General features: G+C 53.1%; 2 protein-coding genes across 2 annotated transcripts; both read right to left on the reverse strand.

Moving 5' to 3' along the window:
- Positions 1-219: 219 nt before the first annotated feature.
- Positions 220-10,210, reverse strand: FANCG (FA complementation group G; the record flags this gene model as incomplete). Its single annotated transcript, XM_084225649.1, has 14 exons — positions 220-368; positions 649-781; positions 1,686-1,823; positions 2,408-2,463; positions 2,622-2,956; positions 3,463-3,529; positions 3,759-3,919; positions 4,695-4,841; positions 5,203-5,333; positions 6,472-6,625; positions 7,218-7,411; positions 8,198-8,329; positions 9,852-9,933; positions 10,046-10,210. The coding sequence occupies 14 exons, from the start codon at positions 10,208-10,210 to the stop codon at positions 251-253; spliced, it is 2,013 nt and encodes a 670-aa protein (XP_084081775.1). The 3' UTR covers positions 220-250.
- Positions 10,211-12,804: 2,594 nt separating this feature from the next.
- On the reverse strand, positions 12,805-27,636 carry PIGO (phosphatidylinositol glycan anchor biosynthesis class O). Its single transcript, XM_084224759.1, has 11 exons — positions 27,624-27,636; positions 26,668-27,161; positions 24,619-24,762; positions 23,399-23,522; positions 22,247-22,406; positions 20,917-21,090; positions 17,556-19,125; positions 16,839-17,042; positions 16,365-16,567; positions 15,526-15,596; positions 12,805-14,928 (listed from the first exon to the last, which is right to left on the reverse strand). Exons 2-11 carry the CDS (start codon positions 27,158-27,160, stop codon positions 14,808-14,810), a joined length of 3,264 nt encoding a protein of 1,087 aa, XP_084080885.1. The 5' UTR covers position 27,161; positions 27,624-27,636; the 3' UTR covers positions 12,805-14,807.
- Between the last annotated feature and the right edge of the window lie 123 nt (positions 27,637-27,759).

A 27,759-nucleotide genomic window follows, 5' to 3' on the forward strand; every position in this document is an offset into this window, starting at 1 on the left:
GGGCTCGCAGTAGCTGGAGGCGGTGTCAAGGCCATGACTGCAACATTTTGCTCTGGAAAAAGAGCATGGAAAAACCCAAAGCTAATCAGAGCTGAGTTTTTTATTAGAAAAGGAGATCTATTCTGTTTCAGTCCTTTGGGAATCTAGCTTCATCAGAGAGCAATTCTGAATCTTGAAGGAGTTCTTAAAGCCCCTGTGCCAGCCAAGTGCAGGGAGATTTCAGCAGATGGGAGTGAGGGGCATGACCAGGTCAGCTTGGGGTGTCCTGGGCTGCTGCCCCGAGGTAATCCTGTATGCTTCTGGCAAGAAGTTCACTGTGAGGGAACACTGCCTGCTCCTGACATGAAACCAGGTACAAAGGGAGGGGCCTGAAAGAGAAGGAAACGTGACAGCAGTGAGGACTGCAGCATTCCTTTGTCATTCCCTAAGACATTTGATCTGCAGGTCCCTCCGCTCTACTTGCAGCTCTGCCCTCCCCATTTGGCTCCATGTCAGCTCTTCTGTGCCCCAGGGAGTCCCAGCAGATCCACAGCCTGTGGCCCCTTGGAGCAGTCACCAGGGGAAGTTCCTCAGACACCTAAACTGCCCTCATGGCGTGACAGACTCAGCAGTTTGCACTGCTGAGATCTCACCCACCCCTCTACACACCTTCCCTGCCCTTGCTGCTGCCCATCCTCTCCAGGGGAGCTCTGGGAGAACTTCTGCCACTGAGCAGCCGCCTCCTGCTTCCGGTTCAGCTTCCACAAGGCCTGCACCAGGTAGGAGGCAGCAGCTGGGTCACCTGCAAGACAGGAAGAAGGATCAGCCCTTAGCAGAGGAGGAGCAGAGGAGGTCCTCAGCACTGCTGTGGGCTGCAGGGCATTACAGAAGAAGCTCAAAAGCCAGACAAGGTCAATGGGCGTAAGGGGAGGTGGTGTAATGGGGAGGAGGCTGTCCTGGCTGTGTCACAGCCTCTAATTAACCCCAGGGCTGGCAGATGGCATCAGCCCTGGGGCACAGCCTGCCACACCTCTCTTTGCACACAGACTGGGCTTCTCCTTGCAGGCACGTCCGCACCCCCAGAGGAAGCAGCCACGGGCAGGACTGGGACCAGCAGGTCTGACAGATCTTGGTGAAGCTCACACCTCTTCAGCATGTCAGAGCACTCAACAGGAGAGAGCAGCCCTGTCAGCAGCACTAGCCGTGCCTTGGCTGAGCTCAAGACAGGAATGCTCCCTTTGCAGGCCTCTGTACTACCAGGCATGGACATGCTGCTTCCTCAGGTGAAGCACAGCTCCACTCCTCTGCTCTGGGAAAGCAGACATGTCTGCAAGAAAGTTGGCTGTACCGTGGGACAACTGCCTCTTGCCAGACTGATGCTGTGCCCACCACATTACCCCTGTACCTGCTGCTGCCAAGCTGGGGTTGAGGCAGGAAATTTCCAAGCTATCTGAGGGCACAGGTTGTTGTCAGGGCTCTGATTAATCCCTCTGACAATAGTTTTGGTCTGTTTCTCCATGGCAGTGAGCTGACCAGGTCCCACAGAAGTATCTCTAGTATGTAACATTGTTAGCAGCCCTACTGTTGTCCTTGACACCTGAATAAATGTGGTATAAAGCATAAGAACTTCCTGCTGAATACAGCAAAGCAGCCCAGGACAAATTTGTGGAAATCCCTTGTGTTCCTCACCAAAATGAGCCTGTTACCTGGTGAGATCTGCAAACTGTGCTGGAAATCCAACAGGGCTTCTTTGTTCCTCCCCAGCTCCAGGAACTGCGTACCTCGCCCAATGAGAGAGAGCAACCTGATCTTCTGGAGCACCTCCACTTCTGGCTGGCGGTTCTCTGCCACAGGAAGACACACACACCTAAAGACAGCATCCTCCAGATGTTCTCTGCCCTGTTCCCAGCAGGCTGAGCCAGGTTAGCAGTCAGGACAGGCCAAGCATTTACTTGGGCTGCTCATCCTCCAGCTCTGGAGACAAATGGCAAAGCTCAGCCTCTCTGCCAGGCTGGAAGAGGTCGGGAGGCAGCAGAGAGGAAGAATGAAGAATGGCAAGAGCCAGAGTGTTACATGGCTGTGGTGAACAGTGACCTCAGCAGTAGCCTGGCCTTTGGCCATCCCTTTGCACCACTGGCATGTATCTTTTCCCAAAAAAATGTATTGGAGAAGCTATCCAGTTCACAGCCCCTTTAACTGCTACCTAGGCAGTGACGGAGGCAGAGCGAAGGCCAAACTCTGCTCAAAAAAAAATCAGCCAGTCTCTTCAGAGGCTTCAGCATGGCCCAGAGCTTTGCACCCTGGGACAACTGCCTCTTCCCAGAGGGGTGCTGTGCCCACCACCTTGCCCCTGTACCTGCTGTTGCCAAGCACACAAATCCTAACCCAGTCAAGGTCCCACACAGGTCCCGCTTGTGTGGTGTCCTACCTGTGCTTTTGACGCCAGACCCATGAAGCTGGACACGCAGGAGATCACTGAGGCACCTGTGGGTGGGAGGCCAGAGGAGCTTTGAAGCCAATCCTGGGCTCTCAGGAGTGCCAAGCTGTCAGGGCAGCCGCAGTGCCATGCTGTGTCCTGCCCTGGCCCCACCATCCATTGCTGCCTGCTGGGGAGGCCCCTTCTCCCGCCAAGGCTTTATCACCTGCTGAACTGTGTGACAGCTTCCTTGCTCTCGCCCAGCTTGGCCCATGCCCAGCCCTGGTGCAGGTATCCAGCTGCTCTCCAGACAAGGCAGCACAGGCTCTCCTTCTGGGACAGGAGTCCACCTGCCAGTTGTGCCCCTGGCAATGAGGACTCCGGCTGCTCCAACCTCTCCTCCACTCGTAACACCCGTGGAATGAGGTCAGTTGTCCGGCTGATGACCTCCTCACACACAGTTATGGCATCCTGGTGCCTCCCAGCCTGCTCCAAGGCAGATGCTGCTTCCAGAAACACCTCTGGGATCCTGGGTAGAGCTGAGCTACCATCCAGGGGCACCTGGGGAGCAAAAGTGACATCTGTGCTGCAGAACTGCAGAGCTCTCTGCCCAGCAGCATGACTCTCTTCATACTGGGAATGTGGAGCTGCTGCCCAGCAAAGCTCAAGCCCTCTCCCACAGTCCCTGGAGCCTGGTGGAGCAGGAAGAAGATGGAAAGCACTCACAACTCAGCAGAGTCAAGGCATCAAGTCCCTACTCTGGAGTGAAGGACATCCAAAATCAGGCTGACATCTGTTCCCCATAGGGAAGGGGAAGCTGTCTCCCCAAACAGCAGTGGTGAGTGCTCTCTGGTGTGAATCCAAAGGCAGACATGCCACAGGTCGGGGGTGCCAGTCCCCACTTCATTTCCTTTACATCAACTCCTACCTCATCCTTCACATCTCAAACTAGACACTGAAGCCTGGAGTCCAGGGCTGATGCCGAGCCCAGCCCTTGGGACTGGGTTTGGATCCCTCCAACCCTCATCCTCCAAGTCACCAAGGGAGCTCTTTACCAGGATACCTACCTGCTGCTGCAGCCCCTCCTGAAGGAGAGACAGAAAATCCAGGTAATGTTCCACTGCATCAGCCACCCTGCAACAGAACACAGGACATGTGGTGGAAGGAGAAGTGCCATCAGCCAAGTGAAACCTGGATTGCCAGCCTGCAGTCTCTCCCCCTGCACCACAATTGCCCTGTTCTCAATCTCCATGGTTTCAGCAGGCCTACGACAGCAGCACTGAACTGGACCATTTCCTGGAGCACAAAAACCTGGAGAGCCCAAACAAGCAGCAGGTTGCAAGCAGACCAGAGGCACTGTTACCTCTCATCCTGGAGACACCGCTGTGCCAGAAGGTACTTCACTTCAGAGGCATGGCCACGGCGAAGGAGGGAAGTGAGTACTGGTGTGTGGACGAGCAGCTCTGTTCGCATTATGAAACAGGGACTAGAGGAAGCAGTTCCTGGAGGGCTTTTTCCCAGAGCCTGTGAAACAGGAATAGAAAAAATGACCAACACTAGACTGGTCAAGTCTCAGGCAGCTGCAATATTTTGTCTCTTCTGACATCTGAGGATGCACCCAGGCAAGCAGAAGTGCTGCACTTCACAAGAACTACATTGTTCTCACAGTGGCTTCTAGCAAGAGCCATGAGGATCACACAGGGGCAGGCAGTCTTCTGATCTCCACATGGCACCAGGAGATTTGCAAGATCATCCAGATCACCTCAGGTTTTTCGTTGAGCTGCCTGGAACACCATCTCCTATTGCAGCCACATACTTAGACCATTTGTAAGGAAAGAGTTCCCTCTCCTTTCTGTATGTATCTGACAGTTTTCAAACGCTGAAGAGATAATTCAGGGTCTACTGCTGTGACCTCTCTGAGGCAGGTTCACACAGCTAATGCAGCTTCCTTCCTTCCTTCCTTTGGCTGCCTCACTGCAGCCAAAATCTGCCCTTAAAAGTCTCTTTATAAGAGATTAATACTTTCTGACCTGAGAGTATAACCTCCCAAGCCACCACAAACATGAACTAGGACCCAAAGTCTTGCCACATCCAAACTGATGGTGCTGAGTGGGAATTTCAGATCTCACCGGACTCCTTCCTGCCCACTTGCTGAAGGCAGCACCATGCTATTTTGGGGACTCCTTCCAGGGTCAAAGAGCCTAGAAGGAGTCCAGGAGAAGGAAGAAGCCTGCTTTGGAGGCTCCATGCAAGCTCTGCTGGCCAAAACTCATCCCAGAACTACAGGAACCAGACAAACCTCGTAGAGTAGGGTCAGGGCCTGCAGCTCTGCATCAGTCTCTCCCAGGTCATGGTACACTGCTGCCACGTGGGACAGGGCAGGAAGGCACTGGAAATCTACCTGGAGGGCCCGCTTCAGGTGCTGAAGGGCTGTCTGAGGCTTGCCCTAGGTGGACGTGAAAGACATGCATGTTGAAAGCATATCCTGCTGAAGTCTTTACTGTTTGGTAGGTTCCAGATTCTCACTCTGCTTCCCCAAGAGATCCCCACTAAGCAGGGCAGCAATTCAGCCAAAGGCAGCCCTCCTCAGGTTGGTTTTTGAGCTTCTCTCTCTGCAGAAACACTTTGCAATCAGCCAAAATCTTGGCATGGGTTTTGCAGCCTGTCCAAGGAGGCTGGGGCCACAAGGGCAATTTCTGCTCAAGGTCTTCCCTCCCTGAGAGGCCTTGGATCACACAGAGGCATTGTGGACATCGGCCTCAGCCTCCCCTCCCCACAGCTGCCTTTCCCCTCTTTGCTGTCATTACCATTCGCTGAGCACAGCAGCCAAGGCAGGTGTAGATCTGGGCCAGGATATTCTTGGAGCAGAATCCTCCTGCAGCTTCCTGAAGGAGGGAAAGGGCGGTGGGGAAGTTCCCAGCCTCCAGCTCCTGCAGCCCTAGGACAGACCCAACATATTGGCACTGTGGCTCACTTTTGTGTCATACCTGGCCCCAAACAAGGGTGGTCCCCTTTTCTTCCCAGAGCCATAGGGACTTGCCTGATCCCCTCCAAACCCAGCGATGCACAGCCCAATAGTGCCAAGCTGCCATCTTTGCTTGAGTGGTTTTGCAAGAGAACAAGCCACTCAATGGAAATGTCCAGCAGAAATAACAGCAGCTTCCAAGCCCAGGATGCTTCCTTTGGCCCAGAACAAGGACAGGGGTATGTGCTGGGCAGGTTCACCTCCACATTTATCCACAATGACAGTGCAGATAGGGAAGCACACACAGAACTTCAGAATTTTTTCAGCACATCTGGGTCATTTCCCAACAGGACGCTTTGGGATATCAATTAATTAATATTTATTACAACTCCTTATTTGCCTTTCCTTCAGTTTTCTTTTCAGGCTTCCCTCTGAGGCTGCTCTCACATACCAGCACCACACTTACATCTGCCACTTCCCTGCTGGAAGTGCTGGTGCCACCCTTGACTATTTTGGCTCCAGCTCTGTGTGCCAGAGGTCCTGCCCTGCCTCCTGGCAGGAAGGCCCTGTAGGAGCCCAAGCACAGCAAGGCCATGCTGGCTGTCCCCAGAGCTGCTGGGGTTGTCAAAACAGTAAAGGAGAGAAAACAGGCAGGACAGAACACAGCAGCCAGAGGACATCCATTGCTTGCTGTGACACCAGGCTACAAAGCCTCACAACAGCTTTGTGTGGCTCTTGCAGCACCTTAGTCTGACAGGAACAACGTGCTTGCAACAAGGCAAGTTCTAGAAGAAAGGAAAATCTTCATAATTCCCCTGCCAGCCTTCTGCTTTAAGGTCACTGCAGGGCCCAGACACTACAGACAGGCAGAGAAACCCTGTGATAGTGCGGAGAAAGAATGAGCTGGGGAAAAGCAGGGAAGCTTTTAGAATATGGAATGTAAAGGCTGAAACTCAGAGGCTCAGCCAAGACCCACTTCCAAGGGAACAACCTGAAAAACCCCAAGGGCCAATTTGCTTGGGAAGAGAAACCAGGATAAAGGCAGGGAAAAGTGGTCCTGGGACAGAGAAGCAGGAGACTGTGCTGGCCTGAGTTCCTGCCCCCCACAAACCTTGCAGGAATGCTGCTGCAGTACAGAGGATTTCCTTCAAGTCCTTGGCGCTTTGTACAAGGGGCAGGGAGGGTCCCTCAGGAGGGACCCGCCATGCCTTGATCATGGAGAGGAGTTCATTCTGCCCCTCACTGCAGTGAGCTTTTCCCAGGTCCTGTGAAGACACAAAGGAGAGCAGGGAATGCTGAAGGGAAGCAGGAAACACTGGTCCAAGTGCACAAACAGATCCCACCAAACCAGTCAACACTGCTCCCTGCAGTGGGAGCAATGTCCTACCATCTGTTCCCTTCAGCTACAACACCCTTACTGCAGGCATTCCTGCCTGGCCTGGGGCAGCACCTCCCCACCTCAGAGTGGGCTGCTCCTCCAGGGCCTCCTGGCATTCAACAGGCAGCTGTTGGAGTTCATTCAGAAAGACAGGACCCGCCAGCAGGGAAGGTTCTGCATCCCACTCCTGTTCCCTACAGAGTCTGCAAGTCCATCTGCAGCCCTCTTCCAGCCTGCCCAAGTCTCCTGTCTGACACACAGAGGCCCAGGGCCCACACAAGCTGAATATTCTGGGATTCATTAACACTCTCAGGGCCATTAGGCTATGCTGGGATGCCATGGGGAGGATTAGTCATGCTGACTGGGCAGCACTGATGGGTTCAGCTGTCCAAGTGCCACAACGACATTTTGCAGAGTGAATTTTATGACAAACACAGTATTTATGCCAGCTCTTCCAGCATCTGCCTGTGCCCAGTTACCTCAGCAGTGCTCAGGAGCTGGAAGAGGCCAGCAACACTTCCCAGCTGGCTGACTGCCAGCCACCAGGCTGCTTGCAGGGCCCCAAGGCGGTGCAGAGGTGCCTGCAACTCCTCCACGGTTACCTCCTGCAGCACTTTTTCCCACATCTCCTCCGTGCCAAGATCCTGTCCGCAGGCCCCACAAGCCTCGAGAACTGAAAAAAAACATCCAAGCAAAAACACCTAGAGCCGTGAGACAATGTGTTGGTGCCCTGTAACTGACACCCTGGATGCAGGGGGGAGAGAAAGCCTCAAGCAAGCACAGGCTCCTCATAGCGATGGAAGGAATGGGGTTGCAGGGCTGGTCTGGCCTCAGCAGAATGGAAAACAAGCTCTAAGAGAGAGGAGATGACAGCAGCACATTCAGGAACACACAGCACAACTCAGAGCTAGACTCCAGCTCTGCTGAGCCCTCTTGAAGTCATTTGCCCTCAGGAGAGCATGTGCCAACACTGCAGATCCACCTCTAAACTGCAGCCTGTTTCAGTGAGCTTTCTTTGAAGCCAGAACACCATAATTAAAGAAAGCAATAATTTTCTATTGTCATTAGAACTTTGCTAGAGACTTGGCACCTTATACATTAAAAACTCTTGTTTCCCTTGAAACCTCCAGCCCATCTCTGCAGGCAGCAGCAGGCAGGCAGCTGCACATTCTCCCTGGTCACATGCCACTCTGCCTCCATCCTTTACAGGCAGAGCCTGGATGTCTGCTCACCATTCCCCCCATCTCCAGCATTTCCAAGCACAGCCAGGGGTGTCTGCCCACAGTTTCCAGGTGGAGTCAGGCATGTCTGAGTTTCCCCCATCTCTGGCCTTCCCTGGCAGAGCCAGGAGTGTCTGCTCACAGTTCCTGCCCCTCCAGCCAGTCACCAAGTATCTCCAGAGCGCAGAGAACACTCTCCTCACCCTGAGAACTCCCCAAACAAACAACCATATCCTTACCCCTGAGGAGCCCCTGGCGTATTCCTTCTGCTTCTCCTTTGATGGCAGAGTCAGATGCTCCCAGAGTGAAAAGCAGGAAGTTGTAGAGGACAGTGAGTTCCAGAGGCAGGGCAGGGAGGGCAGCTGGCAGCCCTGTGGGCACAGCCAACCCAACAAGAAATTTAGCTGGCTAAGAATAAACAGCTGTCCATGCTCAACATCTGGCATGGCAACAAGATAAGTGGCTTGGCAACAAGATAAGTGGCTTGGCAAGGAGTGATTTTTAGTGATTGTGGTGTGATTTAGCCACCTGGGAACTGCAGTGCCAGTCAGACAGCATGTGTCAGCACTCCAGGTGCCACTACTGCTTTTGACATCCATTCCCCAGCTACCAAAATGCTGCAGTCCTCCAGGAGTTAGGCCTTTCAGCTCTCCTAGAAGAGCATCAACAGCCTACTCTGTCCAGTACATATCCACCCTTTACACACTGTGTCTCTCTCCTTATCACAGAACCACAGAATGGGCAGGGCTGGAAGGGACCAGAGTGGCTAATCTGGTCCCATCTCCCTGCTCAAGCAGAGCCATCTTGGAGCCCAGGATTGCATCCAGATGGTTTTTGAGTATCTCCAGTGAGGGAGACTCCACAACCTCTCGGGGTAATTTGTTCCTATGTGCAGTCACCAGTGATTCTGCATGTCCAGGTGGAACTTCCTGTGCATCAGTTTCTGCCCATTCCTTGTGCCTGCTGCTCGGCACCACTGAGCAGAGCCTGGTCCACCCTCTGAGCCCTCCTAGCAGACACCGACAGACACAGATGAGGTCCCCTCTCAGTCTCCTCTGCTCCAGACTGAACAGGCCCATATTGCTCATGCTTTCCTTGTAGGAAAGATGTTCCAGTCCCCTAGTAATCCTCATTTCCCTCTGCTGAACCCTCTACAGGAGTTCTCTGTCTTTCTTGCATTGAGGAGCTGAGAAAACTGAAAGTAAAGCTGCCTCGTGTTGGGCTTTCTCTGCACCACACCTGTGTCAGAGAGTCTCTTCCCTGATTTCCCACAGAAAAGGCTGTCTCACTTTTGTTTTACAGAAACCCCAAAGCTCTGCTCAGCAAATTAAGGTGGAGTCTGGGGCTGGGCAGTAACCCGTTTTCTGGCCCAGGTCAGCATAGGGCAACAGAGGTCATTTCACCTTGGCTTGTTTCCACCACTGGGATACTGTAGCTGAAACCGGAGGAACAATGTTCATAAACTAAAACACAAGAACCTCCACCTCAGCTTGAGGAAGAACTTCTTTATGCTGAGGGTGGCAGAGCACTGGAACAGTTGCCCAGGGAGGTTGTAGAGTTTCCTTCTCTGGAGACATCCAAACCACACCTGGATGTGCTCCTGTGTCACCTGCTCCAGGTGGCGCTGCCTTGGAAGGGGGGTTGGACTGGGTGATCAGAGATTCCTTCCAGCCCTGAGGATTCTGTGATTAACTCCTTTGCAGGTCCCAGTCAGCACTGGGCAGCGGGAACCCTTTCACCCCGCCGCCTGCATGCGTTTGTTTTCAGCACCGGGACATTGGAGCTGCATCCCGGTAAACAGAGGTGTCAGGGAGTCGGTGCTTCCACGCCCACACGCTTCCGGCCCGGGACAGCACCGGGAGGCGAAGGCGGGGCTGGGCGGCCGCCACTCACCGCGGATGTTCTGGAGCAGCTCCCAGCACTCGTCTCGCAGCTGCCGGCACGCCTGCCGCCCCTCTCCGCCGCACCGCGCCGTCTGCAAGGGACACACTTACCGCCAGCCCGGCTGTGGAGCGGCACCGGCGGCAGCCCCGCGCCTCGGGAAAGAGGGACGGGGGGCGGGGGGGAAGGGAGAGGACATGTCGCACCGTCCATCGCCCGACCAGCGCCCGGCTGTGGGCGGCCCAGGCCCGCAAGCAGCCCGGCTCCGGCTCCGGCTCCGGCTCCGGCTCCGGCTCCGGCTCCGGCTCCGGCTCCGGCTCCGGCTCTGGCTCCGGCCCCGGCCCAGGCTCCGTCCCGCGCCGCCGCTTCATGGCCGCTGCCGCCTTTCCCGCCCTCGCTGCCGATTGGCGGGAGCCGCCGTCACCAAGGCAACAGGGAAGCCCGGGGCCGGCGGGGGCGCGCGCCGGGAATGGGGAAGCTGCGGAGGGACAAACCTTGTCGCAAGGCGAAGCCATCAGTCCGAATTCCCCAGCTGGAAGGGTCCCGCCAGGTGAGCGAGTGCAAGCCCTGCCTCCGTGCAGGACCCCACAAGAACCACTGTCCAAACGTTTACTGAACTCTGACAGAGGCTTGCAGCTGAGACCCCTACCCTGGGGAGCTTGTTCCAGGGCCCAACCACTCTCTTGGAGAGTCTCTTCCTAAACCCTGAGAGTCTCGCACCCCAATTCAACCTAAACCTCCCCTGACACAGGTGCAGGCAATTCCCTCGGGTCCTGTTGTTGGTTTCTGCAGAGAAGAGATCAGTGCCTAACCCTCCATTCCCCCTCAGAAGGAAATTATAGATGGAGGTCGCTATGAAGGAGACTGCAAATGGGTTGGGGAGAGGGATGGAATAATGAGGCGACACAGCTCTCCTTGGCTCTCTGTTTTACTTGCCGACATCATTTTCACAGCTGCCCAGAGCCCCGTGCCACCCTCGGACAGCAAATCACGCTTCCCCTCTACTCCCGATTAATTAATTAAGCAATTTAACACCGGAGCTACCCCTTCCTGGCTGCCTCATGGGGTCGGTCGTGCCGTACCCAGGGTGCCAGGTGAACAAGCACAGCCAACTTGCCTGTTTTGGAGGGTTTTTTGAAAAGAAAAAGGCTCTGCTTCCTAGCAGAGACTTGAGCATGGCTTCCACCTTCCAGGTGTAGCTGCTGGATGTGAATGAAAGCACTGACAGCCAGATATGTAGGTACCCAGGAAAGTGTAGCACCATGCTGCATGCAGAGCTCCCAGGTTGCTTTCCACAACTGGGTACATCCCCTTTTTTTTTTTTTTTTTTTTTTTTTTTTTCCCAAATGAGGGACTGAGGTACAAAGACGTTAATAAAAAATAAAACTACAATCTTGCTCCAAGCCACGTGTAGGACTGAGTCAGGGTTCAGAGGAGAGAGCAGGGCTCCCCAGCCCTGCTCCCACACACTGGCACTGCTGCTTCCTGAGGGGACAGGGGGACATGCACACCGAGACTGGGACTGTGCCTTGGCATGAAAAAGCAGCCTGAAGAGTTGAGGGAAAACCAGAGAGATGGGACAGAGGAATGGCTGTGGGAACAGAGCTGGAACAAGCCCAAACAGTGCCCAAACAGGGCTCCCCAAAACAGTGCCATCCCTTGGGATCTGTGTTAGCCCCACGGACCAGAGCTGCAGGTGCTCCCAACACTCACAACTCTTCACAGTGGCTGCAGCTTTTGGTCACTATTTTCTAGGCAGCAAAAGAGACACAATTGAACTTCTGTTCTGTGCCAGGACCATGGAACACACCATGGGCCTGAGCCAGGGAAGTTTCCCAATGGCTCTCCCCTGCCAAGAAACACATGCACAACACTTGCAAAGCCCAAAGTGCAGAAATATTGTGGAGTGCAGGATGAAAACTGCTCAGCTGAGCACTGTCCCCTGTCACACTCAGCCCAGGGACACAGGGACCAGAAATAAACTGCCTGGAATAACTGATCTAGGAGAGCCAAGTGGGGCCCTATGCCCTCTTTGGAGGCATGTGAGGCAAAACCTCCTCCCCAGCACTCCAGATTTCCCAAAGAACCTTGCTTTGGACTAGGAGGCAACCCCTTCTAGGGGTTTTAAATCAGCAAACACAGCTCTGTCTGCTCTAGCATCAGCAGCATGATCTGCTCAAGGTCGCCAGGCCCTCGGCTGGCATTAACTCTGTAATCCCCAGCATGCTCAGAAGAATGGCAGCCAAACAATCAGCTCGAGGGCAGCTGAGGAAGGCTGACAAGGACTGAAACAGTCAATGAAACGAAGCAAGAGCATCTCTAGCCCTTGGAAAACTCATCTTCGTGAATCTGAAATCTTTGGTGTAGCAGCCAGTCTGCTGTGTCTGAGCAGCCAGCACTCCATGGCAGCTCTGCAGTGACAAGGATGCACTTGCAGCTCTTCTACTGCAAGTTTTGTTTAGTCTCTGATGAGATAAGTGCGTCCTTTGATGAGGCTACAGTTCTGCTGTTCCCTCTGCTCTCCCTGGCCTCCTGGGACCACGAGCCCACACATGGCAGAGGGGTGGAACAGAGGAGTGAGGACAGGATTCCCAAGCCCCGTGTGAGTGCTCCAGCCATGAACAGTGGGCATGAGAGGGCTCAGCTGCACTGGAGTGACCCGTGAAAAGAGAAACAAGTCCCAGAGATGGAAGCCAAAGGGCCTGGGTGGCAGCTGTGGGGATATCAGGGACCAGTCCTACACTATCAGTAGGCCACAGGGACTTCTGCCAGCACAAATACAGGCAGGCAGAAAGCTCCTGACCAGGTTATGAGGTTACAACAAGACCGATTTGAGCTCCAGCCTTGAGGTTTAGCAATGTGTGTTATCCAGATTAACCTCACATTAAATGAAAATTTACTGGGTAACTGCTACCTCCACCCCCTTCCTCCTCCCCGTATCAACGCACCCCTTGTTCCTTCAGAAGCATATGGCCACCAGGCAGTCAGATTTCAGCAAATAACCTATTTTTAAGGGTGCCTAAGCCCATTTTAATTGTGGGCTGATGCATTCCAGTAGCTTTTAGCTTCTCTTATTGTTTGCCACTACCCCTTCCTTGTGCTAGCTCTGGTGTTGTGTATCCAGGCAGTGAGGCAGGCCAGGGTGTGATGCCAGCTACAAACCAGTCCCTGCTTGTAACAGGTGAAATTGAGCAGGACCACAGAGCAGAGGACATGACAGGCTGAGGTAGCAGAGCACAGCCAGCAGATCAGGAGCAGGCCAGGCAATGGAAACCTAATATAAGAACAGTTTAAGCCTTCCTGGAGTTGCAACTGAGCAGGCATTTTGCAGGGGTAAAATACAAAATTCCACCTGCCCTCAAGAGCCACAGCAACTTGGCACTTGGGAAAAATGGCAAGAAATTAAATAATGAGACAGATTTTCCTGGGACTCTGCAGGGTAGAGAAGAAGAAGAGCCTGGAGTTATGCTAACAGTCTGCAGTAAGGAACTCAAACAGGGGCAGTCATGGTGTATGAGTTAAAAATTAATGGGATTGGGCAAATATCATTGCAGAAATCCCAGGCAAGCAGTCCTTGTCTCTTTCCAGAGAGGAAAAAGACAAAAGGTTTCATAGCACCAATTAATGCCACACAGTGGTTCAGGGCAGTAAGGAGTCCCAGTTCCAATGGAAACTGCAGGAGGAATTGAGTTGGGATGTGGCCAGGCACCATGGTCACCACCCTCTACCTGTGCCCATAAGGAAAGAAACACCATGCCTCCTGACTGTGAGCAGTCAAGGGCAGGTTTGGTATAGCTTGCTTGTGACATGAAGTCTCACAGAGAATGCCAAGGCCAAGAGGGAGACAAGCCCCAAACATGGGATGATGGATGTGATTGACTGCATCTGGTCCACAGCACCCAGCACACACACACAGACACCAATAAGTTAAACCACTTCCTGAAAGAATTGGTGCCTGCTCCAGGCTTTCAAGTAGCTCCGGAGCTCACACCAAGGTTACTCCTGCAGCTGCGACAACTACTCCAGCTACTTCCTATTTCCAGCTACTTCCTATTTCCAGCTACTTCCTATTTCCAGCTACTTCCTATTTCCTGCTGGTGACGCCCATATTCTGTCAATACATCCTCCTGCATCTTAATTGTTCACAGTAAACAGCCGGCATCCAGCAGCACACAGGCAGGAAGAGATCAAGAGCCTTGGCTGCTACCACCCAGCCCACAGGGACCCTGAAAGGTTGAGAACAGAAGTGGAGAATTTCTTGGTCATGCACACAGCTGTCCCAGCTACCACTGGCCCAAGCTATGCCTGCTGTAGAAGGCAGCCTCGAGTGCTGCCCACTGCACTTCACAGGGGCTGAGGGGAACCAGGAAAGTGGGACTGAGTGCAAGGCAAGAGAGGCCTCACTACAGAGAAACTGACTGACTTTACAGAGGAGTAGCTGCCACCGAGGCTCCAGGAACCATCTGCATGGAACCATGTGCAGTGTGATTCCAGCGTGAAAACCGAGCATGTGAAAAAAGTGGGGGCTGTGGGACATTCCCTCCCCTCCTCAGCTGGCTCCATCCCATGAGTCTTTGCACAGTCAAGGTGACACCTTGCTGGCCACTGAAGCCTACCAGCTGCACACCATGGCAGGGAAGTACCAGCAAGCCCCCGTTGGTGTTTCTCCAGAGGAGCACTTCAGGACTTTTGCTTCTTGGGCTCCTGCAGCACAGTCCTCTTGCTGCCAGCAAAGGCCCAGTGAGAGCTCTGACCTCCCCTGCTGAGAAACACCATCCCCACGAGCCAGGAACAGTTGGCTCCAGTCCTTTTGTTCAGCACAGCAGCAGGGAGCTGGGCATAATCCCTGACTGCTGTCGGCAGGCACTCGTTTGCTGGCGGCTTGTGCATCCCTGCCAGCCCGAGGGAGGCAAGGAGACAAGCACAGCCTGGGCCGACAAGCAGGTCAGGCTCCCCACGCCTCCAGGGCTACCTCAGCCGGAGCTGGCTGAACCAGGCGCTGACGGCACAGTCCACACGCATCACCAGGGCGATCCCCAGCAAGAGGCAGATGCTGCTCACCACAAAGCCCAGCGACTCAAAGAGGAACCTGCAGGCACAACAGATGTGGTTAAGGATACAAGAGCCAGCATGACTACAGAGACAGGCTGCTACCCTCCAGCTGACTGATTTTCCTGACAGTGAGAGGCTGGTAGCATCCCACATCCTAAAACCTGAATTACATTTATGCCCCAGCAGTTGCTGCCTGAAACCTGTAAGCCAAGCACTTGTCTGATTTAGAGGCCATTCGGGACCTCTTAACTCAGGTGGGATTGTGAGTCCCTCAGAGGCTGAGGCCACCCTTCACACCGACTAGTTCAAAAGTTTGCTGGTTCAGCATTTCTGGGTTTATCACTTCTCATCTGGTATCCTTACCTTGACTCTCTGACTACAACATTCTCAGCTTCCAGATGGGCTCTGTGCTGTGTGTCCTTGGAAATTCAGATGAAGAGAAACTTCTAGGCTCTAGCTCAAGTCTAGCTTCTGAATTTCAAGCAGGAGTTAGGGATATTCCTACAACCAGTACTAGGCAATGAGTCAGAAGATCAATCACAGGGTCTCTTCCAAAATTACTGTCTGTCAACTCTAGCCAAGGTGTCAGGGACATGAGTCTTAACTCTGCATCAGAGCAACTTCTGGGACTTACTTTGGGGCAAAGACCTTCCAAACCATGAGGTGTCTCCTGAGGATCATAGCTGCACAAACACAGGCCAGAAGCTGCAGGAAAGATCATGAAAAACAAGTTACAGGTGACTCTGGAGAGACCTCCTGGGCACTAGATTCACATCTGAAGGTGGTACTAAACTGCACATGCCTGAGGAGCTGGCACAGCACACATCAGGAATGAGTGTCCTAAAGAGGACTCCCTTCCATGATGTCCTCAAGTCGGGAAACACAAGCAGCTTGGGGTACACGAAGGTCTTTGTGGGGCCAGGCTGGGGCAGCACAGGGGACGGCTCACACTGTGGCTAACCTGACCTATTTCACTGAGAGGGGCGCTCCTGCTCTCTGCTGGAGGGCTTGCCCCTTCCCTTGCACTGTCTCTGGTCTGACAACACAGGAGAATGATTTCAAGAGATAAATCCCAGAAAACTGTTCACTTCTTTCACAGGATTAAAATTTCTGGTGTTTAGCTTCCTCTATCATCACAGCACATATGAAAACCAGAGCTGGTGTGAGATAGGAATGGTAAGGAAGACAGAGAGTAGGATTACAACCCTGCAGCTCCTGAGCAGACATTACCACTCTGGGCATATGGGTATGAAAAGCATCCTAATCCATATGTCAGCTTCCATGCTGGAGCCCTTCCCAAAGCACAGGCATGGCTGAGAAGGGACCTGCTCTTCCACCTGCAATGAGACACTCCACCCCAGGGCCTGTCTGTGTCCTGGCTGACCCCTTTCTCTCATCAGAGTGCCCCACAGTTATCACAGCACACCAATTTCCTCCTGTACAACCTTTCTCACAGCCCGCCTCTGCCCGTACCTGTGCCCCAAGGACAAAGAGGTACTTCAATCCCAGCCGCAGCAGAGCAGTGGAGAACTCCTCTGGAGACTCCCGCAGCCTCATTTCCATCATGTGTTCCTCCACCTCCTGCAGCTCCTCCCGGGACTCCTTCTTGGGCTTCTTCCTCTGTGAGTTGGACATCTCACACACAAAGGGCCACAGCAGGAGCAGCGGGCAGCCAACTACCTCAAGGACAAAGGCACATGAAGTTATCAGAGCCCAGGAGGTGAGGAGCAGTCTAGGCTCTGCCATCCGGCCCTGGATGCGCAGGAAGCACATACTGCAGCTCCAGGCCAGGCTGCTGTGGCCCCACAAGGGGAACAGCAAGGATGCTGTGGTTCAGCTGGTGCTGGAGCCTTTATTGCCTCGTACTCAGCCTGCAGAGCCCCAGGCAAGGCACTGCAGTGAGCTGTGTCTGCTCAGGCTCCACAGCCCAGAAAGAAATTTATTTACCTGCAAAGAGGATATGGGAGGCAAATGTGTTGGCTCCCACCAGGACAGCAGGCAGCAGGTTCATGCTGTGGTCAAGGTGGAAGCCAACAAAGGCTGCATTCCAGTGGATGGCTGGGAAGATAGGCTGGTGGCCTGTGGAATAGAAGAACTGTGAAGCAGCAAGGAGCCAGGAGATCACTGCATACCACGGCACTGAAAACAGCTCTGAGGAAATAAAAAACAAAAACAGAGGCAGGGGGTGGGGATATCAGCATCAAGGAACAAGACAGATCCATGGTCAAAAAAAGCCTAGTGACATTTTTTCCCAGGTTCCCTTTCCACGATGGCTCTTTGAAGAAACAGGAAACAGTCCAGCTTCCCCCACAGGTACAGCAAGGGGCCAGCATCCCCTCTGCTGGTGCCACTAGCCTTGCTACTGCACTCTGTCAGCAGCAGTGGGGTTAGGTGACTGTTCACACTCTGGGAAGAAGAAAGCTCCTTTCCCTGACCCAAGACACTCCTCCCCCTCCCATGTTCACATCCCTGCTGCATGCATCTTTCTTCTACTAGAGGATTTAAGCAGCCCTTAAAAAGCTAAGAGTATACTGAGGATCAGTGCACCACTCCTTCCCAAGACTAGGAACTAGATCCTGCTTCTCCCACTGGAATTAAGGCAAGGTCACCGCAGGTTAGCCCAGGTAACACATCCAGTGGTTGCTCTACTGAGCCCAGACTCACCAGCATCTCCAGCAAGGCCTCTGGCACACGTGTGGATGTGCAGCAGCACAAAGGCCTCCACGAAGAGGAGCAGGAAGGCAAAGCTCAGCCGCTCGCTGTGCAGAAGCATCAAGAGGAAGCCCAGCAGGGTGAGGGCTATGATCAGGGCTGCTGAGTACACGCTGCCCAGCCCGTATGCTGCAATAGTGGCCCTGCAGCTGCCCCGCTCCAGCCGGCTCTTCTGAGACTCCTGCATCCTCTTGTAGATCTGAGGGATGACGTGGAGGAAGTCGACTTCGGAGCCAGGGACCCCCAGGTAGGGGGTGACAATGGATCCTGCTGACTCCCGTGTGTCCTTTGCAAACACCATCATGGGATTGCACAGCAGGAGCAGCAGTCCCATGAATGCTAGTCCATAGACAGCCCTGGGAAATACAACAACTGCAACCTGCACCAGCTCCTGCAGCTTGCCAAGAGAGTCATCGGCACTGGAGGCAACGGCCCAGTAGCAGGCAATGCAAAGGACCACCAGTGGGAAACCCCAGCGCACAAAGAGCACAAGGGGGTCCGAGCTGTTCAGGTTGCCATAGTGCCTTAGCCAGCTCTGCACTGCATACACCAGCCCAGCCAGCAAGGCCACGCAAAGGAGGTAGAAGAGGTTCTTGGCCCGTGTATTTCTCAGGCTGGCAAGTGGGGAGAGGAAAACAGAGGGCCGGCACTGAGGGATTTCTTCGCGGCACTGGTGGAAGAAGCTGGAGAGGCGCACACAGACCAGGAACATGGCCACGAGGCACAGCAGATACCAGATCTCTCTCCGGTAAGAAGAAATGCCAAGGAGCTGCTGCTTGGGACCTTCTGGCACAGTCAGGTGACCATCCCAGTGGAGCTTCCCTACTAGCAACATCACCAGTGAGGCCAGCAGGAACGGGGCCACCCGTGCCTCGGCCACAACAAAGCTGTCGGAGAACATAGCTCCACAGCGGAAGAACAGAATGCCCATGGGGAAGGCCAGCCCCAGCCATGCTCGCAGCCTCTGCCTGAGGCCACCACTGGCCAAGGGTGGCTGACTGCCTGTCAAACGGGCTCTCTTTAGATGCTGGCCCCACCAGTGCCAGAAAAAACCCAGCTGAGAAGCAGCGGCTGCCCAAGATGACACCAGGAGCAGATCCAGCCCCTCCTGGGTGAAAACGTGGACCAGCCATAGCAGAGCAGCCCCCACAGGGCCCCAGAAGAGCGGGTACAGGAGGCAGCTGTGACAGAGAGATTGTGAGGATGCAGCCAGCTCTGAGGCCATGTAGCAGAGTAAGCAAGAGGAAGCAATAAGGATGCAGCCCCCCACCATACGCAGGGGGTGGAAGCGGGCCCAGGACTGGGTGCACACAGCCCGTGCCTCCCGCAAGTAGCGCTGGAAGCGACTGATGAGGCTTCCCAGCCTCGGCTTGAGCTCTGGAGGCACTGTCGTCCCCTGCACCTGGGTCAGGAGCTGCGTGTGCTCCTGCACAGCACTGGAGAAGAGCTCCTGCAGGTGCTGGAGCTGCTCTGCTGGCAGGTCCTGAGCCACCAGCGAGTAGGACTGCAGGAAGCGATCCACCTACAAGAGAGAAGATACAGGATCAGACAGCAGGGAAAACAGGGAATGGGATTCACTGCTTCACGCTGCCCCTTCATAATGGAAACAACCCCAGTTTACCAAACCCTGCCAGGGCAGACTTGTCCCCAGCTGTATCACCCAGGGATGTCACCATCAGGAAACTCAATCTCTCTGCCAAACTGACATCCCTCTCAAGAGATGCATCCTTAGCACCAGCCATGATGACTCCTGCAGCTACACCTCTGCTAATGCTGTGCAGAGCCTCATAAGGGCTTTTATGGAGTCTTTGGCAGCAATAAGGCAAATGTCCTCCAGAAGGCCAAGTCATTACTGACTTGTTTATCTGCACCCCATGTTGAGTTTTACAGTTTTGTCTGAGGAAAAATATCACATTAAAAAACTTATAGTGGATGAAAACAGACTGCTTCCTTTTCTTCAATAATAGCACATTAATACACTGCACCATAGTTTAAGAAAAACTCTTTCTTTTTGTTTTCTAGTTCAAGACGACATGAACAGAGGCAGCTACGATCCCAAAGTCATAAAAGAAGTTTTACAGGGGCATTAGCAGGGCAGAGAACCTGCACACACATCCTTCTGCTTAGATCTCACCAGTCCTGAATTGTACCCATAACTTCACACACCTTCCATTTGCCTCAGAGCACAGTCAGAATCAGTCTTCCCCTGCCTGTGGATGGCACACACATGCACTGGCTCCCTCACAGGCCTCCCTGGAATGCCACAGCTTCTTCAACACCACCATTATCGAGCCAGAAACCTCCTCAAACAATGAGTGCAAATATTTAAACAAGCACAACTTGATAATGCTAATTTCTAACAAATGATGATTGATATCCTCAGTGATTAATGGACACTAACATATAGTATGATCTTTAAATGTCAGAGCACTCTGCTGCTCTATAATTACAGAGCTGAGTATTTCTGTCTTCCCATCAGCAATCATTCTCTCCAGCTCCTCAGTGGCTCGCACCAGTGGTGTCCAACTGGCACTCCAAGGAGCTGGTTGGGCACTGGAGGAATTATTCCTGTGCTCCCAGCAATCCAGAGTCTCCCAAAGCAGATTAGCCCTTAGCTGAGATGCATGCCTTGCAATGCCTGTGGCAAAGCTGGCTCTGTAGCATGACCAGAGCCATAACAGATGGCCCTCACATCATCCATAGAGGCTCTCACTTAGCCTGCCCCACTGCCTAGGCTTCTTTTATACCTGATGTAGAGCCTCTCATTCAAATTTTGTCAATCTACTCCTGGGGTTCTGTATTTTGTGGCGCTTTGTGTAAATTGCTCCTTCAGTATCCTACTTTAGTATTTAGTATTGACTGTTACGTGGTTATTTTTTTTATTTGGTCTTTCATTACTGTTTTCCTACTTCCACTAATCTAGAATAGTCTTTTTGTTAACACTGTTTCTCCTTCAGCATCAAAATCTCCACTTTTACTTTCAAATCTCCAATCACAACACTGGTTATCTTCAGACTTGAGGAACCATCATCTCCTATTAAACCACTTCTGACCATCTAGGTCCATCCACCTTCCACCTTCCCAGACAATATTTTCCATACCACAGCACTAAAGAGGTGGCTCTCATTTCTCTTCAGGGAAAATGGGGCTGTCTTTACTGGAGCAAACACTGCAAGGATGTAATGTAAAGTAAGTTCCCTGTGAAGATTAACAGCATGTCACCATCTCACCTCCACCCAACAGAAGAGGTTTGTGCTTAAAAACCCATTCCTTCTCCCCTCTAGTTCAATGGGAGGCTTACCACAGGCCATACCTGCTTGGCATTGATGTGATAGACTGAGAGCTGCTGCAAGGCTGCAGACACAGTGTCACTGTCCCCAGCAAACAGATCGGCCATCACCTCCCCAATATTACTGTAGGGGATGGGCACTCCCAGCAGCAGGGCCACAGTGGGCACCAGATTCACTTGGGGAATGGTTTCAGGCTCCTGGAGAGACAGGGGAGAAATCAGAAGTTCAGAAAGAACACAGCAATGCAGCTTTTCACTCATTTGGGAAGACAGTGGGGAAGACATCCCTGTTCAAAGGTGAATCCAGGCAGAGGCACAGCTCTACTCTCCACAAGGGTCCTCTGGTGAGAAGCATGCCTGTTGGGAGCTGAAGGTTGATGGTGAAGGCACTGTCTGTCCAACAGCTCACCTGGCCCTACACAAGCACCCCTCACAGCTGCACATGCATTCCAAATACTTCAGTCCTCTGCATGCTGTGTAAGCCTTCCATTGTTCTCTAGAGACAAGGTGATAGACCTCCCATTCCTCTCAATCAAGGTGAAAAGGCTGGAAAGCAGTACCATGGAAAAAGACCTGGAGGTCCTGGTTGATGACAAGTCAAATGTGAGACCGCAGTGCCCTGGTGGCCAGGAGGGCCAACCATGTCCTGTGGTACATCAGGCACAGCATCAACAGCTGGGCAAGGGAGGGGATTGTTCTGCTCTGCACTGGCTTGACCTCAAGTGCTGGGGGCAATTTTAGACACCAGAATATAAGAAAGATGTTAAGTATTAGAAAGGATCCAAATGACAGCCAGGAGGCTGATGAACAGTCTGGAGGTGAAGCTGTGTGAGGACTGACTGAAGTAATTTGGTCTGTTCAGCCAGGAGAAGAGGAGACTGAGGAGAGACTTCCTGCTGGTCTTCAACATCCTAACAAGGGGAAGAAGAGGGTCAGGCACTGATCTCTTATCTGTGGTAAGCAGTGACAGAACCTGAGGGAATGGCCTGAAGTTGTGTCAGGATAGATTTAGGTTGGATAGCAGGAAAAGGTTCTTCACCCAGGGGATGGCCATGCACTGCAACAGGGTCCCCAGGAAGTGGTCACAGCACCAAGCCCAACAGAGTTCAGAATGTGCTTGGACAATGCTCCTAGGAACATGGCATGACCCCTGGGGGTGTCCTGTGGATGGTCAGGAGTTAGACTTGATGATCCTGATGTGTCCCTTCACACTCAGCTTATTCCATGATTCTATGACAGACTCCCCATCCCTCACAGTCTAAAAAATCCCAGTCAAACCGTTACTCTCTGTAATCCCAGAATGCAGTTTTTAGGCACCAGCTGGGGCAGGAGTAGCTAAAAGTCAGCTCCTCACCTCTGGAGGGCCACTGCCAAACAGGGGTGTCCTGCTGTACACAAACAGTGCTGCATTGACTTCCTTCTCGCTGTCGCCACCATGGTCTCCAGTTTCTGTCATGCCGTGGTCCCCAGCCACCAGAAGAAGAGTGTCATTCCCCAGGTGATCCACCAAGGACCTGCCACCAAGATAAGGAAGGTCAACTCCTCCCTGGGCAGGGGCCCACTAGCCTAGGTGGAAGAGGACATCTCCCCAGCAAGCCTGCCTGAACCACAGAGGTGAAGCTCACAAACAGATATGAGCAAAACTAAATGCTGGTGCAGAACTGTAACAAGCCAGGGTCCAGGGTGTTTTAAATTGTTGCTTTAAAGCCAAACAAATTCAGAGCCCTAAGACAGAGGGGAGCAATCTTGCTTCAATGCCCAGCAAAAAGTGCTGCCAGGGATTGTGACAAAATGCAATTCAGAAGAAAGGCTCCTGACAAAAACGAAATTTTAGGCTGCTTCTATTTGGGTCATGTATCATGTTATGTGTGACATCTCCCATTTCAAAGGAAAAAAGCAGGAATTAGTCCCTGAAGGATGCAGTAGATATGACACAGTGTATGCTGTACTCTCAGATACAGTGGGGAAAGTTCCCGACTCCTTCTAGGAGCAAAACTTAAAAGCAGCCCTAAGAATCAAAACCTGCAGCATTCTGGGCTGAGACACACCTGCATGACTGAAATTTCTGTATCCCATCCTGCCCTCTGTCTCAAAGGTACGGCTCATAGTTCTGTGTGATAAATGCAGCAGCACTCATTCCCTAGCCAGGGTCCTCCACTTGCTTCTCAAATATTAGCCAGACCTCAGTGGGACAATCTCCATGTTAAAGATGGAAAGAGAGAGGCTCAGTTATACTCCAGCTGCACTATCATCTCATGGTTTGATAGAGAAGCAAGACCTGAGGGCAGTCTTAGGTATGAAACCAAACCTCTCAACACTCATCTATGCAAGCAATACTGCCCATAGCTGGGGTTCCAGCTGCTGCTGACCAAAGCTGTTTTCCATGTTAACGGGCTCAGTAAGCATTCCCTGCTGCCCTCTGCATCTGTCAGTTCCCTGGGAAGATCTCACCAGCCTGGCTGAAGGAAGAGGCCAGCTAGCAACCCCTCAGTGCCATGCTGATCACCTGAGCATCTCATTCATCTGGGTGAGCTTCTTTGCCATCTCGGGGTGGTCAGGTCCATGTTTGTGCCCACAGTGGTCCACGCCAAGGAAGTGAGCAATCAGCACATCCCATTCACCGCTGTCCACTGCAGAACAAAAGCAAACTTATCATGCACCAACCTGGAATTCTAAGCCTGGATTCTCCTGCCAGAATTTCCTGGTTGCCTCTGGATATTGCTGTTTCTTCCCCTCCTGCCACTGTCACTCCCAGCTCTTGAGGAAATGGATGCAGGTTTTAAGTCAGGCATACTCTTGGCCAGAGGTTCCTGGGTGCAATGGCACGGGGACCTCAAAGCCTTGCAAATATCCCAGGATCCCCAGTTTTTTCTCCCCATCCCTCAGGAGGGGAACAGTATAATGTCACCCAAGTCATCTTGAACTTACCTCAAGACTAAGCTGAAACAAAGGTATGCTCAGAAAAAGGAGAACCCAAAACTCCAATCCTTCCCTGGAGATATTTTAGTTTGGACTCATCAGTGTGCCCCTCTGCATCCCAAAACATGGGCATGACACACCAACACAGTCCCTAGTTAGAAAGTTACCCTGGCCTCTCCCCTCTGCTTCAGGGCCTTGACATATGAAAACCAACATATTTAAAGTTAAATGATGACCTGTATCTCTCACATAAGGAACAGACTTGCCTGTGAAAGGCTGCTGCACCCCTGATTTGCTTATATTCAGACACAGAAAAATAAAAGAGCATGTCCCTTGGTCCCAGGACCTCTGGGAGGTAGAAATCACCTATTTCATGCTTCATCTTCTTCCCATGACTAGGAAGCACCAATGTTTTGCTGATAGCAGTGCTGTGTCTCAGACTCATAACTTGTGTTTCCTGCAGAGCATTGTGTACCTGCCTAGGCAGCCTTGTGGCAAAGTTAAGGTGCTCCTCTGTCTCCATCCAGCCAGTGTACTTTTTAAGACAGATGTAGAAGTCTAACCTCATCCCAAAAAGCTGAATTCTGTCCCAGACAGAGGAAAGGTATCTACAGAAAAGGTCTGTGGGCTCCAAGAACTGGCTTATCTGTGGAAATCCAGCTAGAGCACTGTAATCCTAGGGCAGCAGTGTGTAACTGCCCAATGCTCCTTTGCAACAGAAAAAATCCTCCAGCCCTACCTCAAATTTGCAGTAGGACTACACATCAGACCAAGGTTTATCCATGCCCTGGTGAAAGAGCTACTTACCAGTTGGATAGAGATGCTGCAGGATCCCATCATCCACAGTGTGAAGATCCTTCACATTAAAAGAAGGGAAGAAATAGGAACGGAAGAACTTCTTTGGGAAGAGTCCTTCCCACGTGTCATCGCCCATGAAGACCACTCTCCTTCCTGAGCCAGAGAGAAAGGAACCAATGAGAGATGGAGCCCTCCTGGGCTGTGCTGTTACTACAACAATACAAAGAGCCTCGGCAGACCGAGGTCAGGATCTGGAGCAATGGCTCCTCTCCAACCCACACTCAAAACTAAACTTTTCACTAAAAAAAAGACCATCTGTCTGTAAATTACTTTGATTACAGGGAGGGACAAGTCTACGAGTACCTGTAAGCCCACGAGTGCTCCCCACACCAAAGCCACTGCATAACTTCAGGACTTATTGCTGACCTGACATGTCTCTGCTGCAGGAAGACTCCCGGGCCACCACAACACAGGTGGGTGCACTGGGTGCAGCCTGAAGCAGGCAAAGCCTCTCCCGAGGCCTGTGACCCCACTGCAAAATGCAAGGCAGCAGATGATGGAGTAGAAGAGGTGAGGCCTGAGCTATGGCTTTTAAACAAAATGGTGATGGTGTTCCAGACATGGAAAAGAGAAGGCAAAAGCACTGATGCTTCTCTCTGTGCTTGCTCTCCTTGCCCTGCCTGCCATCAGCCAGCTGTATTTGCACAGAGCCTCTTCAGCCTGGGAGCAAGGAACCTTTTTCTCTTAGACTGCTACTCTGCCACAGGATATACTGTGATCATCATTTTGCCTCAGATGATTCACTGCATTTGCCCACCTTGCTCACACAAAGTTATATTGCCTTAGCCCACTCTGAGCTTTGGGAGGAAGTCTCTCTAGGTGACAAACCACTGTGGCCTGCCCTCTCTACTCCCTTATCCCACCATAACAAGGCCTTTACAGCTGCACTAAGCACCCCCAGCAGCACCAAACCACAATGAAAATGGGATGAGGTTGCTGCCTCATGGCTGCAGGCAGCTGTCCAGGCAGGCTGCTGCCTGAGGGACACCCCCACAGCACAGCTGGCACCACCTGGCACACCTGGCTCCTCCCCTGTCACGTGCCTCACACAACACACCCTTGGCAATCCTACAGGCATTCCTGGGGGTGACCTTGGAACAAACACCGCTTTCACCTGCTTTCTCGTCATCTTTGAAGATGAAGTCATGGTCACAGCTACTTCTCACTCCCAACACCAGCTGGCAACGCCCTGCCTGCATGACAACCCTGCCTTAGGTAACTCTCATTAAGCAGGGAGAAAGAATCAGCTCACAGGAGGGATCTGTTGTAAGGAATACCCTTCCCAGGAAGAAAGTAATCAAGGTTTGGAATACAGGTTAAACTGAGCAGAGGTTTGCATGTGCCCCGTCCCAGTGGGCTGCTGTCCTGCCCACACAGAGTCATAGAATCATAGAATCTTAAGAGGTTCGAAGGGGCCTTAAAGATCATACAGTTCCAGCCCCCTCCCATGGGCAGGGACACTTTCCACTAGATCAAGTTGTTCAAGGCTTTATTCAGCGTGGCCTTGAACACTGCCAGGGATGGGCCATCCACAACCTTGCTGGGGACAGTGTTCCAGTGTCTCACCACCCTCATAGTAAAGAATTTCTTCTTAATATCTAACTTAAACTTCTCTGTCAAATTGTACCCATTGTTCTTCATTCTATCACTACAGTTCCTGACAAAGAATTCATTTCCAGCTTCTCTGTAGGCCCCCTTCAGGTACTGGAAGGCTGCTATGAGGCTGCAATACAACCTTCTCTTCTCCAGGCTGAACAGCCCCAGTCACAGAATCATGAAGGTTGAAAGAGACCTTCAAAATCATCCAATCCAATCATCCACCCACCACTATAAACCCTAAACCACACCACCCAGCACAAGATATGAAAGCCTCTTAAGCACTTCCAGGGATGGTGACTCCACCATCTCCCTGGGCAACCTATTCCTATGCCTGTGAAAAAACGTGTTTTTCTATCCAGTCTGAAGCTCCCCTGCCTGAGCTAAAGGCCAGGAACCCACCGTTCTGCACCAGCTGTGCCAGCAGGTTGTCCTCCTGGATGGCATAGGAGGCAAAGTTGCTGCCCACATCGATGAAGGTGGGCAGCGAGCCAGTGGTGAGGCCCTTGATGCGCTGCATGGTGGCCGTGGGGGGGTCGGCTCGGAAGCGGTAGAGCCGGGCATGGCGGGGCTGGGAGGTGGCCAGCTGGTGCAGGACACCCAGCTTGTTCTCGTAGGGCAGCGGGCTGGCCTTGGTGGGGTCAAAGCGGGCGAACTCAAAATGGAGGGCGTCGATGATGACGAGCACGGCCTTGGAAAAGCGTTGGGGAGCCCAGCAGGAGCCTGGCGGGAGGCTCTGCCTCTCCCAAAGTGGAGGCACGAGTGGGTCTGAGCAGGAACTGCTGCTGGCAAGCTCGATCCGGGTGAGCAGGAAGCCGCTCATGAAGAGCCCGATACCAGCAAAAAAGAGAAAGCAAACCCAGGCCAGGAAAAGCACCACTGGCCACCGCTGCATCCTGGAGGGAAGGACAGGCAGGCTCAGCCCCCAGCGGCTCTCCCTGGGCAGGCACCACTGCCTCCCTACCAGCACCATCCCCGGCCCAACACTTCCCACACCCGCCCGTCCCGCAGTAACACCCATCAGCCTGCCCTGACTTTACTTGGTCCCCCTCCGTGTCCGGCAACTGTCCCACGCACTTCCTTGTGTCCCCTCCTGAACGGGAGCCAAGTCGTGCTCCCGCCCGACTGCCCACTGCCCTCTCGGCCCCCCCTGCTCTTCCCCGGTACCCCCATCCCCTTTCCGACGCCCCATTCCCCTTCACACACCCCCAGCCCCTCCCCTGCACTCCCGACTCCCGGTCCGCCACCTGACACCCGCCCCACCCTTGTGGCCCCCGCAGCCCAGACTCCCCTCCCGGCCTCCTAGCCCCTTACAGACCCTCTTTGAGCCCCCGGACCCCGCTCCCGTCCCGTCCCACCTGCGGCTCCCGGCGCCCGTCGCTCCCGGAAGCGCCGCGTGTGGCGCCGACTGCGCTAGGGCGGCACGGCGGGGAGAGGCGTGGGGCGACAGCGCGCCCTGGCGGCCAGGAGGTCCCAGCGCGCCTCCCGGCACCC

The sequence above is a fragment of the Fringilla coelebs genome (assembly GCF_963513975.1).
Source record: "Fringilla coelebs genome assembly, chromosome: Z".
In the NCBI taxonomy this organism is placed as follows: domain Eukaryota; kingdom Metazoa; phylum Chordata; class Aves; order Passeriformes; family Fringillidae; genus Fringilla; species Fringilla coelebs.